The following is a 13,658-nucleotide window of genomic DNA, read 5'->3' as shown; positions in this document are numbered from 1 at the left end:
AGAAAACTGGGAGGCTGTGCGCGAGCACAGAGTGAGAAAGAGGACTATTCACTCACTGTACGCCACTTTCAGAATCCTGCCCCCGTGAGATGCTGGTGAAAAGCTGAAACGGGTACTAAGTCCCAAACTTTCAAACTAGGGCGCTGGCTTATCCACAAAGAGATAAGTGGGCTTTAAAATGCACGTTAGCATAGCACGTTGAAAATATATGACCGATAATGGAATGGCGCCTGAGGGCACGGATAGTGTTGTGCCGAAAGCAATTTCAAAGATAATGGAATCCTGCAAATGAGGTGTTATGGAGTGGACATGCTTTGCCATGGTGCAGAGTGAACATGGTTTTGTTACTTCTATACAACTGTCTACTTGTCTTGAATGTCTAGCTATTATCTGCACAACAGAACCTCAAAATCAGCATAGCATATGGAAGGGGGAGGGCAGAAAGGCAGGGAGGATCTTTGAAATTTAACCTTAAATAATAAATTCAAGAACTGTAAGAATGAAAGCATGTCCAAGCTCAGAGGCGGTTGTTGACAAATAAAAGTGATGGGGCAGGGCGAATATTTTAGCTAAATTGACAGGCATTGTTAGAAATCAACAACGCCTTTAAGCTCAACGCCTTTAAGCTCTCCGTCAGTCGTGGTCCATATTAAACAATGGTGATAATGGGCCATGATTGAGAGCACTGGAGTTGAAATTGAAGGCATTTTCAGTTTCTCACAGTTGCTGACAGTGAGTGAATGGAGCTTTTTATTAAAAATGAAAAGTGTAAAAGTGTACTTACCCGCTGCCTCTGTTCTCCTCTCCGGCTTTCATGGCTCCAAGCGCTGACTCCCAGAGTCTAGTCAACTCCCTCAACCAATACCGACGCTGTTCTCATGCTGTTAGTAATATTAGCTAGCATGAGAGAAGAGCCAAGATTGACTGAAGCCAGCTGGCTCGATGCTCCTTGTGACACTGGCTGCCTGTGTCTGCACGACCCAGCTGTGCAACACATCTCAAGGTAAAGAGGGTTAAAGCGGGCCTGTCGGGCTGGCCGTCGCAAGACAGCCGGCCAAACCAACATGCGCACTTGCAATGGCCACCACCCCTCCCTACTACTGCCAGTCAGCAGCAATGGCCTGCCCCGCCCTCAGACTCAGCTCGGGCTGGCAGGACGGAAAACAAAACCGTAATAGATCATTTTATCACTATTTTATTTTTCATGTTTGCTGCACTCGCAAATGGGCAGGGAGATGACACTCTGCTCAAATAGAGGAGCCATCACTATCCATGATAATTAATGCAAACAGACTCAGAATTGGCATGTTATGAAGGAATATGACAAATACTTTCTGAAGTGGCAGCTCCTACCATCCCAAAACTCTCAAAACATGAACGAATTGCCAGTATTGTTATTTAAAGTAAAGGTGGAAACCCTAATTGCCAGTGATGGTCCTGAGCCGGCATGTTTGGAGAGAGAAAGAAGTACATCTATCATATCTTTGTGCCACGTGTCTAATATCTACCAAACATGGGAGCAATTAGATGCAGGCTATATATACAGGTATGTGCGTCTATATTGGCATAATCGAATACTAGTTTTCGGGTGGTAGACTGTGTAATTTAAAGGGAAAATGACAGGGGGCAAAGGTGCAGAGCAGTTGAAAGGAGGGAACTGTGGCCCCAGGTATGGTATGGTAAGGTATGGGGTACATAGTAGCACAGCCCCTATCAGTGATATTCCATAAGGTCTGAGAGTGATATGCCACAATGCAGGTGATTTTAAGTTTTGCAACCAGCAGCAACCAAACTGGAAGACTGGTGAAAAAAGAGAGGTTTAGGAAAAACAGAAGAATGTTCCAAAAGAAGAAAATTAGGTACAGTGCAATGAGTTTAGACGATTCAAGCAATATAGGGCTTTGCCAGCTGGAGCGCTCACCACTACACTGGCAAAAAACATTTTTAGGCCTTTTTAGTAAGTAATTTGTCATCACCACTAGATGATACCCTAAGGGTGCCTCCTTATCTCACCTAATGGAAGTGCTGATCCTGATGGCAGGCCGGATTAAATACAGAAAAGTTCTGCATTTTTGGAAGCAAACCTCTAAGAAGAAATTAAATAGTAGGCGAGGCGTTATACAACAGGCCAAGGACCAAGGAACAAGGGTGAGACGCAAGTGTTACCTTATCTATGGGCCTGCCTGTTTCTAAGGGCAGTGGGAAAGGCCAGCTGGCCAGAGATGGGTAGATGGAAGGAGGGGCAGCAGCAGTGGGGTATCTTTGGGAGTCGCACCCTTAGATCTTAAAATAGCAGAAATCGATGTTGAGGCCACGTCAAGTGTTTTGTTCTCAGTTCTATAGGTCGCCCTCTAAAGGATACAACCCTTTTAGCAGTGCACCCCTATTAAAGACTTATTTTTGTTTTTAAACATTATTAAAGACTGATTTTAAATAATAGATCAGAAGGTCCGACGTGTTTCTATTTAATGCAACTAAGACGGCAATACCACTAAGGCCCATATTTATACTTTTTTAGCGCCGCATTTGCGCCGCTTTTTTGACGCAAAAGCGGCGCAAACTTACACAATGCAATTGTATTTTGCAAGTTTGCGTCGCTTTTGTGTCAAAAAATGACGCAAATGCGGCGCTAAAAAGGTATAAATATGGGCCAAAGTGTCGCAAATACAGCAGGCTCACTTTCTATACCACAGCTGCCTTCTTGATTAAAGTATGCTTCTTGGATCAGAAAACTTAAAGACGCTCTGCAAATGTTTTTGCACCAAGACTCACAAAGGCTTCTGGCATTCCTGGCCTCAGCTCAGCAAATTTATTTCTGATCACTGTCAAGTTCCAGCAAAAATGGTGTCTTTCCAGGGGATCATCCAACTGTGCTTGGGTGCCTCCCCCCAAGAGGTGGAAGCACCCGGTAGTGTGAAGTTGGAAGAGGGACATTGCTACAACCTTCATGGGCACAGCATATGGACTGACTATCACAGGGGCTCCAGAAGGTCCCGGTAGGCTGGGAGTCAGAGGACTGCTTTCAAGACTGGAAGGGCTGAGGCTCAGAGCTTAATTTGTGAGAATAAGAATGCAGAGACCCTAAGGTTTTATTAGGCACCACTGATGGTGTGGCCAAATGCTGGAGTTTACCACACATCCAGGCTCAATTGTCGAGAATACTTCATAGCTCGTCCTCTCTCACCGTGGCTTTCTCGCTTTTATCCTTTTTTCCCTCCTTCTTTTCCCTTTTCAGGGCTAAAGACTGATGATGAAAAATACATTCTGGTGTCAACCACTGGTAACCACTGACACAAATTAACTACTTCACTTATGCAGCCGATGCAGCCCTAAAAGCATCCTTGAGTAGGCGATGTGCCATTAAATTGTTGCACCTAGTAGTTTCATTGCTTAGAAATAGACAATGTGCAGTAGTAAGTGTTATAGAAAAATTATTCTGCGTGGTTTACTATTGTGGAGAAATAATGCTTGTGCACTGTGGCTTACTGTAAAATATTATATTTCATGAACTCAGAACTTCTCTGTAAAATCTATGATATTTGAGCCATATATATGGACAATTATACTTTAACAGGAATAGTTTGGCACCATTTAAATAGAAGGATTGAGGATATTACCTCATCAAATTCTCCAGAAAAGGGTCAGACTTGACCCCTAAGCTCACTCCAAGTAATATGGGGTGTATATTAAAACATTTCCAAGGTTGTTTGAGCTCTCTGTCCAGCAATGCCTTTGGCTTCAGTATGTTGGGATGGGAATATCCCCTGCATGTGAAATTGCTATCCTGACTCTTACTTCAGCCCTGGTGTCACACTAATCTAGCATATGCACTGATGCAGAGGCCTGTCCCTGACAGTGTGAGGTTGTGGCCTATGAGATGCACCAAGCATGCTCTCATGCTAGGCAGTGGACTACTATCTCTGCCTTGGGTACGTCATGGAAAGTGGTGGTGGTGGAGTACCTTGTTTTGTGACATTGTAGTGTGACCAGAACTTTTTCCTGTGTCTGTGAGAGCACAATTTACTGATACCTCTCGTGTAAAGTTCTGCTGTTAAATGAAGCCTAGAATAATGCACTGACATCTCATGTACATGTTGGATATATGTGTGTGTGTGTGTGTGTGGGTGTATGCAGTACATCTGTAGCAGATGTAAGGGAGCATGACTCTAAGTGTTGTGAGTTTGAGAACTGTGGACAGTGGGATCCATTTTGGATTACTCTGGTTTGGCACGGTACAAGATGGAGCATGAGGATCGCTTCCTCAGACTGTGGGAGTTTATTGCCTGCATTCCTGCTGCAGGAGGCCGGAGACCCAGACACTGATTTGAGGAGGATGGAGAAAAGGCTTCCTTTCGAAACTCCCTCAAGTTCTTCTTAACACAGGAGTGCTGATTCGTTCTTCATGCGCACTGCAGTTTGGTAGATGGTACAGATGAGGTTGCAGCTGGAGTTTTTGATGTTCAAGTTGATGAAGTTTCTAGTCAGGGACTTCCCAATTGTCTGCTTCTGATTACCACTTCTAGAAGGCTGCCGACAGCCAGGTGCATATAACCTATACTTCACTGTGCCCATCTTTTGGTAGTCCAGCATGGAGCTATACCCATTAATGTCTCCTCTGTGAGCCATCACTTTGTACAAAGGCTGGGTCTGGAGAGCAGCCTAGAAATTACATTTGAAAGAGAACCAACCCAAACTGTTTCTGCAACTTGAGACAGTGACTCCAAAATCCCAGTCTGGAAAATGTGCATAAATGTGGGATCTATACCACTCCACTTTAGTCCAATCCCAAGCTTGTCCTGACCAAAGAAGGGAGTGGTATGCAGAGTGCTCAAAGAGCTATGCTGCAACTAGATGTCTGCCTGCTTGTCAGCGAGTTTCTCAGATTGAGAGGTCATCACCTGAAGTCTTTACATTCTTCTGGGAGAGCTGAGGATCTTGCTAAAGAGCCTAGATGGCTGCCTGCCTGTTGAGATAGGATGGAGGGTGCTGGGCTCTGCAGGAGAGGCTGTCCAGAAGCCCAGCATACTACTGGCATACGGAACACTCTGAGGAAGCAGACGAGCGAGCCCGATGTGGCCCATGCTGCAAAGCTGTTTCCCTGGTTTCCTAGAACAGTACCTGAATTAACTGGATGATGATTTTACCAGAGTGAAAATGCCTGTCTCACCTTGCAGCCTGCCCCAAGCTTGAGAGATTAGAAATGCCATAACCGGTGGATTAAATGGAAGCTGCACTGCTGCTGAAGCAGGAAGTCAGGATTAGTCCAGTGGCCACAACTGCCACGGAGACATCATTGCTAGGAAACTCACCCAGGAGGCTGCAACAGCCATGTCAGGTCACCGGTCTGCTGCCAACCATGAGGACCGCCAAGTTTAAAGATTGGTGCGTCCACACAGACCTGCTCTGTGAATCCGCTCTAGGAACCCTGCCCTGAACAAGGATGCTGTGGTAGCCACTGTGAAAAAAAGAACAGCTCCATAAGGGTGAGACTTTGTCCCATGCCAATCAGAGCAGGTAAATGTGGGCCTTAGCTTGCATACAGAGAGCGAGAGATTGATGTACATGGGTAGGATCACCGCACCGCTTAAGACTTGTTAACCAAGGGTTGAAAAAAAAACATTCAATTGAGTTGCTCCATTAATGAAGAAGACTGTTTTGAGATAGCTGCACCTTTGCCTAATCCTTGCTAATTCTGTATAGCGTTTGGAACTGTAGAGACAGAATTTCCATAGCTGGAAGGAGAGGGGCACCAGGGACCTTCACATTCAGATGTAACTGATTATGACTATGTATTACACGTTCATGATGTTGTGTAGCACTTGGTTCTGCTGTGTAATTAAAGTACTCTTTCTCCATAAAGAATAAGCACGGGCTGGGCATTATGTTACTCTTTCTATTGGATGGCTGTTAAGTTCTGAGCACTTGTCCCCACACTACCTCCCTGAGAAGCCTGTGCCAGCTCACCCTAAATACCCCAAGAGTCTGCTGTACTACTGAGCAGCAACCCCAACAATATCATGGTACAAGAATATTGAGGACAGAATATTGAGGGACAAAATATTGATAGGTAATTGCACATAGGGAAGTATACATTTATTATTCCTAACTCAACATTTACGTACATTGAATATGTGTGTACTGTGTAGGTATATATGTAAATGTCAATGTTTTATTTTCGATATTCTGTCCTTGATATTGCATCCCATCGATATTGTGGTTTCGATATTTAGGGGAACACTCTGGGAGTCAAGTGAAAAAAACATTTACCTGGCCCAGTTTGCAGTACCATAGTAGGACAAGCACAAGTGACAAATGATGTCAACCACCATGGCTGAAGGCCAATAGCCCTGTCTGGCCTGTGTCCCCCTCCTTCCATGAACCAGGTCTGACAGACTAAGTCTGGTTGGGAAGATCTATGTTAATGTGTTTGCCGCGATAATCTGTTTCTGGCCTGAAGGTCATGAGTTAGAATCCTGTGAAGCCAACTCAGTTTTTCTTTCATCTGAATGTAATAGAACTATTGGCACTGAGATTGTTAATCAAAACTACTAACATAGACAGGGCCAAGAAGCAGTGAGAGTACCAATAGAACACATTCAAGTTATATTGTTGTTGTTGTCCCATTCTTTTGTAATAACTATTGTTATTCTTATTCTGGTAGTTTTGATTATTGTTGTTGTTAGTGTCATTATTGTTATTTTTATTACAGTTGATTATTTATTTTGAAAACAGGTGAATCGTCAGATATAGAATGGTTGTTTAACTCCTGTGGTGCCAGTGGGCCCCGAGGACCAACACAGGCTCAGTGTGACATCGCATATCGCAACACCAATATCTCTGTGACCGTGGCGAAGGAAGGCAAGCTACAGGGGGTGCAAATATGGCGCGTGCCCACAACCAATACCTACCGGTAAGGTGCTAGAGTTTCACCCCGTCTTTTGTTGTGCTGGAACCAGACCAGGGATCGCAGCGCTGAGACTTCAAAGACCACTGCTTGCATCCTTTAACTGTGTGTGATGGAAGCAATTTCCCCTGGGGTATCTCATACAGGAGGTATAGCCGAGTCTCCTCTTCTCCAGATATCTTTTCCATCCTGTACTGGTGAGGTTGTCTCTTCTTCCGCTGTCACACAGAGTTCCTTTAGTAACATCTATAGATGATTTTTAGGGGTGAACACCAGCATCACCTTAATCCTAAGCATCCTGCTAGGGAGTCAGCATATATTGTGGTGCATGGCTGGAGTAGGAATCCCATCTCACTATGAAATGTCTACAGCAGGTGAGAAGTTCATGGTGGTTGCCTCACCCTTTTTGCTTTCTAAGAGTGATAGTGAAAGCAGACATGGCCTTAAAGGACACCACGCGAAGCAAAATTAAAATTGCATACAATAGCATGCAAGGGTTCTGTTTATTTACAGATAACTCTGGTGATGGGCCAGGAGGAATGAAGCTAGGTCACCACCCTATCCTCCCCAAACAATTTGCAACATCATTGAGTGCATGCTAGGAATGGAGAGAGTTGCCATGTTTCTGTGGACCACATACATGCCTATTCCTTCCCTTCAGCCTGGTCCTCAAGAGTGTTCAAGCTAAGGGCAATAACCTCCTTACCGTAAAGTAGTCCCACTGCTTTTCCCGCTTCCTGTGCCTGAGGTCCACACACCTCGCCACGGTCCAGCTCGCTCCCTACAGTTCAATCTCTTTTGTAAAGCCTAGTCACCTTCCATGTAGTTAAGTCACTGCACCCATAATACAAATACAACCTTCTCTCTGGTAGCCCGTTCGGCTCGTTGCTGTCATGTCCCCTCCCTGCGTCCTCACCCCTGATCTGTCTTCTTAGTTAATTTCCATCCTTGCAATCCCCACCCCATCATGCACTCTAAGCTAGACTCATCAGTGCAGTTCAACCTCCTTCTCAGTAGCCCAGCATCCTTCCATGCAGTGCAGACCCCACTGCACAAGTATAAAGCCCAACGTGGTACCAGAAGGCTAATCCCTTCCTGCCCATTGCATCACTGCACTTAGTCACAGATTCATTGATTGTGCCAATCTTCCTTTTCCACCTCACCTCCTCCCACTCTGCTATCCTTCAGTGACTTCTAGTGTAATCAAATCTGGCTGTAGCTCACCTGCTCTCATCCCTTACCGCACCCTATATTGATGCTTCACAAAGTACTTCAACCCTTGCCTCACTCCTGGTAGTGATAGTCACGGGGAAGCATCTGCGTTCAATTTGTGTGTTAACCAGTGCTTATTTTGAGCCAGTGCTTACAGGTGGTAGATTCCTGCACTCCTTTTTTGGGGAATCAGGACTTCTTTTTTCATCATCAAATTTTGATCCAGGGAAAGAGAGAAAAGGAGAAGGAGGGAGGAAGCGAATGATGGAAAACAATGACAAAGTGAGAAAAGAGAGATGGAAAAAGAACATGCAAAACTGAGATAAAGGGACAGGAGTGTAGGGCGGTGGAATAAAGGGGCATGATGTGGAATCAAGCGTAGGCAACCTTTTCATTCCGTCTCCCTGGCATTCAGCACCGCTAGTGCTCTTCAGAAAACAATGTAGCTACTGCATTTGTTTTTTATTACAATTTAGGCACTGACAGTATCTTGTTTATTCGGTGGTGATAACGATCTAGATACTTCATTTATAAATGATCAATATATTTTTTGACAACTGTTTTCTAGATAGTTTAATTGGGACTATTCCTTTATCCCTGACACCTTCATAGGCCAGGTCTGCGACACATACTGCCGTCAAAATACATAAGTAAAATAACATTTTCTCATTGTAGAATTTCAGCCTATGGTGCAGCAGGGGGCAAAGGTGTGAAGAATAACAACAAGCGCTCCCACGGGGTCTTCATATCAGCCGTCTTCCAGCTGCAGAAGGATGAACTTCTCTACATCCTCGTAGGACAGCAGGGAGAAGATGCTTGCCCCGGGGTAAGTAGGCCTTTCTGAAGTCTTACTGAAGGGCCCTGGACATCTGCTGTCCAAGGAACTGTGAAACTCTAATGGGAAAGAGAGTAAAAGAACTACACTGAACAAACCACTCAACTCATACAAGTTAGAAATTTAGCAAGATATGGCAAAACTTTCATCCCAGGAGTATTTAGTCCAAATTCTGGTAAGATAGGTAGCAAGCAAACTTTACCTCTGTCTTATAGTCTTTTACTTAGAGGAGAAAATTAAAGTGATCTTCTCAAGTTCAAGTCATGACAAAGACGTTCCAATATGGCTGCCGTCGCACACCACTCACACCAATTGACATTCACTGCAAATTAACCAAGGGACTTATTTATCGTTGGCTGCTAAGGATTTGATGTGGAAAGGCTACAACCTCCGACTGCGGATTCTTCTCCAGCGGACAGTCCACTGGAAGAATTACCTATGACATACTAGCTGTGAGGTCATTCCCCCATGTTGGATCTGCCAGGGGGCAGTCTTCCTCTGGAGGATAAAGAGTTCTACCGGGCTGGTAAAGTTTTAGTCTGTTCATAAGATAAGAGGAGCTGTCACCATAGATAGCCCGGTATCTAATGCAAAGTACAGACAAGTGAAATCAGGCTTCAGTAGGCAGCCACGGTGACATTTTTCTAGCCTGCAAGTGTTGGTCACTAGGCAGGCTGCTACCCATGTATAACCATAACCTGAATCCTTTCTGCTTCGTAGTGCCTAAACCAGTTTGCATTTCAGAATATGGCACATAAAATTATTACACTACAAGAATATTATAGCAGGATATTGCATGCCACAGTATTTTAAAGGTACATACATATAGTGTGTATGTGTGTGTGTTTATATATATAAATATATATATATGTATATGTATATATATATATATATATATATATATATATATATATATATATATATATATATATATATATATATATACAGTCAACATACATACATACATGTCTAGTTAAGAATACTAAAGTGATAACGGTGAAAGTCGAGGTTATTATCACAGTACAGCAAAATTTGCTTTGTATTACCGTTGTTGAAGGAGGGGAGGGGCATCATATGTCACTCGTAGCTTTGTGTCTCACGAGTCCCGCACTCAACAATGGTAATAATTAGCATCTTAGTCTCCTCACAGCTGCATGTCTAGTATCTATAGGCTTATTAAAAACCTGCCTTTCTTGCTTAACTCTTCTTTTGTAGTATTGAAAATATCGTGGTAACTGCGCTTTAAGTGAGCAGACATCTCAGTTTACTTCTTAGCAGAAGTCCAAATAAACTTAAAAAGTAGATTAAACATGCTGTGTTTTCAGACTGAGCCAGTGAAGATCTCAATCTGAAGTTTCAGGGGCTCGGAACAAAGGATTGAGAGGACTTCTCCAGAGTGAATCCCATTTTTTAGCATAAGAGGGGAAAGGATTTATGTTTTATTGAAAAAATGCGACATGCCCCAGACAAACGGCCAGAAGACATTTAGAAAATTAGATCTTGGACATCTATGAGCTGGTAACGTTCCAGCAGACCCACTGATGATGTGTGATTCCCGAGAAGTTCTCCCAGCTTCGCAAACCATATGAATTAATCTACGATGAGTACATTTCATCTTCTGTAATTTGTTCCATATGTCTATACACACTAATGGCTTCTCATCCTGCATTTTTTTTAATCTTATGGTCCTGAGCCACCTAAACATTCGTCAGTGAATCTACAATTTTTCTACACTCTCCTCATGTTATGATCTCTTCTTTCAGAGCACATTTCCCTTGGAAATTATGTGCGAGTACAACACAATTCACACAACTCCCAAAATTCAATGGATGCTTATATTGTAAGGATGCTATGGACCGGGATGTATATAACACAAATAGGCTGACCACCACACCACTGCCCCCCACGCCTACTAGAATGGCATAGGGCACACAGAACTGTGCAGGGCATACAGGATGCATTGTGGCACATTATCAGCACAGGATGTATGGACCGGTACTGAGCACTGAGAGCAGCACCTGGCACGCAGAACAGTACATGGACCGCACAAATCATAGGGTGGCACGTGCGATCCCATCCAACTCAGAGCCCCCGGTGCAACTGCACCACCTGCACAAACTATAGCTATGCCCACCCTTCAGTCCTATTCTGCCTCTGCCTCATTTCCTACAGGTTGTATACACTTATGTTATCGAGGAACAAATCAACAAATTATTTTGTGCATCTAAGTTAACCTAGGTATGCAAAGTGCATCTGCAAGTGCAACCAGCAGAACCTGGACCCTTCTGTATCAACGCATCTCTCCATAGACACGGAGGGGCATATTTATGAGTCGTTTGTGCCATGCTTGCACCACTCAATGTGGTAGTTGTGTGGTGCAAACCACTAAGTCACATTTTTGAAGCCACACAGACCCACTTTGTGCGGCTTTGAATGGCTTTAAAAATATGGAGTAAGGCAACGCAGCGCAAATCACTGCGCTGTCTTACTCTGCCCTGGGTAGACATTCCAGTGGCATTGCAGTGGGTGTTCCCCTACAACTCCCATGGATTTGGATGCATTCCCAGATTTACAAGGAACCTGGGAATGCGCCACAACCTTACGCCTACCCAGGAGAGGCAAAATGAAGACAAATATCTTTATTTCTCCTTGTTTTTCCTTTCTATGTGTGCTGCATTCTGTAGCACACATAAGAAGAGGAAAAAGCCTTTCAGGATTATTTTTGTGTGGGAAGGTGTCCCTTCCTGCACAGAAACAATCCTGCATGCAACGCAAGCACTCTTGCAACATTGTGCAAAGGCGCCTGCTTTGGTGCTAGGCTGCCAAAAGGGCTCCAGTGCAGGGGGAAAGGGCGGGAATGCACTGAATTGGATAAATGAGGTGCATTGCTCACCTTTCCCTGTGAAACAGGGCAGCGCAGTGTAGTGGATCCTATTTAGTTTTATTGGGAACCAGGAGATAGCTTAGCCTTTTGGCTTGCAGGCCTGTGCCCCCCTCACCTAATGAGTTTTAACCTACTTAGCCTGCTCTGTTTTAGAACATTTATTTAATTATTTCTTCCAAGATGGCTGCTATGTTTATAGTTAGGAAGATGTTTTGATTTCACGTTGTCAGTGCCACTCTGTGAAGGTGTCACTATCAGCGTCAAAGACAAGTTATATACATAGGTATTCAATCATGTCCCTTTCCTACTTACGTGTGACAGGAACATTATGTACTTTTGGAGGGAATTTTGTATGTAATTGCCACCCCAAGCATGCCTTCTTACCCATTGTTTGGGAACATACCTGCGTCAGGGGTCCTACAAGATTTGTATAAATACATCTCATGAAGACATGGTTATTAGAGGGAATCCTCTCAGATGCCATCAATGCAATGTATGCTACATGTCACCTTGATGCAGACACAGCCTTCGTGTCCCCGCGGAGTCAGATCTAGAGACCTCATTCCAAGGTAATGTGGGTTGGGGGGGCTCTTCTCATGGACTACTGGCAGACAGGGCCGGCTTTAGCGATGGTGGCACCCTGTGCGACAGCCTTTTTTGGCTCCCCCAACCCCATGACCACCTCCTCGGAATCACTCACTACCATCCAGCAAATGTGCCCCTCATCTCTCCATAGCCCCCCTTTCACATACATTCATTTGTTTTAAGCGCTTGTAAAGGCTGACTTTACTAATCCACTCAGCTATCCACATAAAATATAGTTATGTTCTTTGCAGCAGGCATATTAACTCTCTACGCTACTTTATGGCGAGTCAAAGCTGCCACTAGACAAAACTCCCATCTCTCTCCCTAACATTAATCACAAGAGTTATCTTGACATTTTGATTGTTTCCTGAAGGCTAGACACACAAGAAACTTTTCAGCTGGTGCTTTTAAATCGCAAGTTTCAATAGTCATTGCTAAACACAGAGCCCCCCAGTCTAGCTCAGCACCCGGGGCGGCCGCACCGCTCGCACCGTCCTAAAGCGCGCCCTGCTGGCAGATTAGGTTTAACACACCTAGCACTCTTTAGGTTAGAGATTAGGATCATCATGCTAGGGTATTAGGGCTTAATTCACATCTCAGGTTATTGCAATATGGTGGGTGTCTTGTATTTACGACTCTTGTTTTTAAAATTCTGTTTCATGCATTGTTCATTATCCTAATGATTGCAGCCCATGCATTTTACATTAGATTGCAGTTTTGTTAATAAAACCTATTGAAAACTTTACTGCATCTCCTTCATTGCCTGTGTGTGACTGAGACTTGTCGCTCATGTGAGAAAAGGGTTAATCTCCGTTTAACCATGATTCCCCTGAGATGTCGCACTCTAGAGTCCATGCTTAAAGGGTGCCACTAATCACCTTCTACGGTCTCCTTTTTTTGGTGAGGTACTGCTTTTGAACCGGGAGGGTTGGCCGATGGTTGTGACTTGTTGTAGGATTGTTCTAGTCACCTACAAACAAAAGTGCTGTCATCCCTTAATCAGCAGTCTTGCCTAGAGCAAGAGTCCAACTACGTCAGCAGCAAGGTGACTTACTGTACTTCCCTGCACTAATATGCCCATAAATATGCCCCAGAATGAGTAAAACCCTTCAGAACAACCATCCAATCATAGAATCAGGATCTTCAGACACCGATGCTCTGCCATGAAACTCACACTATTGATAAGCAAGTACAGAAGGCTTCTTGCCTTTATAATTTAGGGTTTCGAGTGGGAACCT

The 13,658-nt window shown here is 44.1% G+C and overlaps 1 protein-coding gene across 1 annotated transcript in view; it reads left to right on the top strand.

Annotated features, from left to right (window-relative positions):
* The window catches only part of LTK (leukocyte receptor tyrosine kinase), a 465,297-nt gene that overhangs the window by 385,027 nt on the left and 66,612 nt on the right, over positions 1 to 13,658 (top strand). Inside the window, exons 11-12 of the mRNA XM_069208757.1 lie at positions 6,733 to 6,910; positions 8,792 to 8,942. Coding sequence (XP_069064858.1) covers positions 6,733 to 6,910; positions 8,792 to 8,942 — 329 coding nt within the window. The remainder of the gene's footprint in view (positions 1 to 6,732; positions 6,911 to 8,791; positions 8,943 to 13,658) is intronic.

This window comes from Pleurodeles waltl, chromosome 9 (genome assembly GCF_031143425.1).
Source record: "Pleurodeles waltl isolate 20211129_DDA chromosome 9, aPleWal1.hap1.20221129, whole genome shotgun sequence".
NCBI classification, from domain to species: Eukaryota; Metazoa; Chordata; class Amphibia; order Caudata; family Salamandridae; genus Pleurodeles; species Pleurodeles waltl.
The sequence above is the reverse complement of the archived record's forward strand: the minus strand, read 5'-3'. Positions and strand labels throughout refer to the sequence as shown.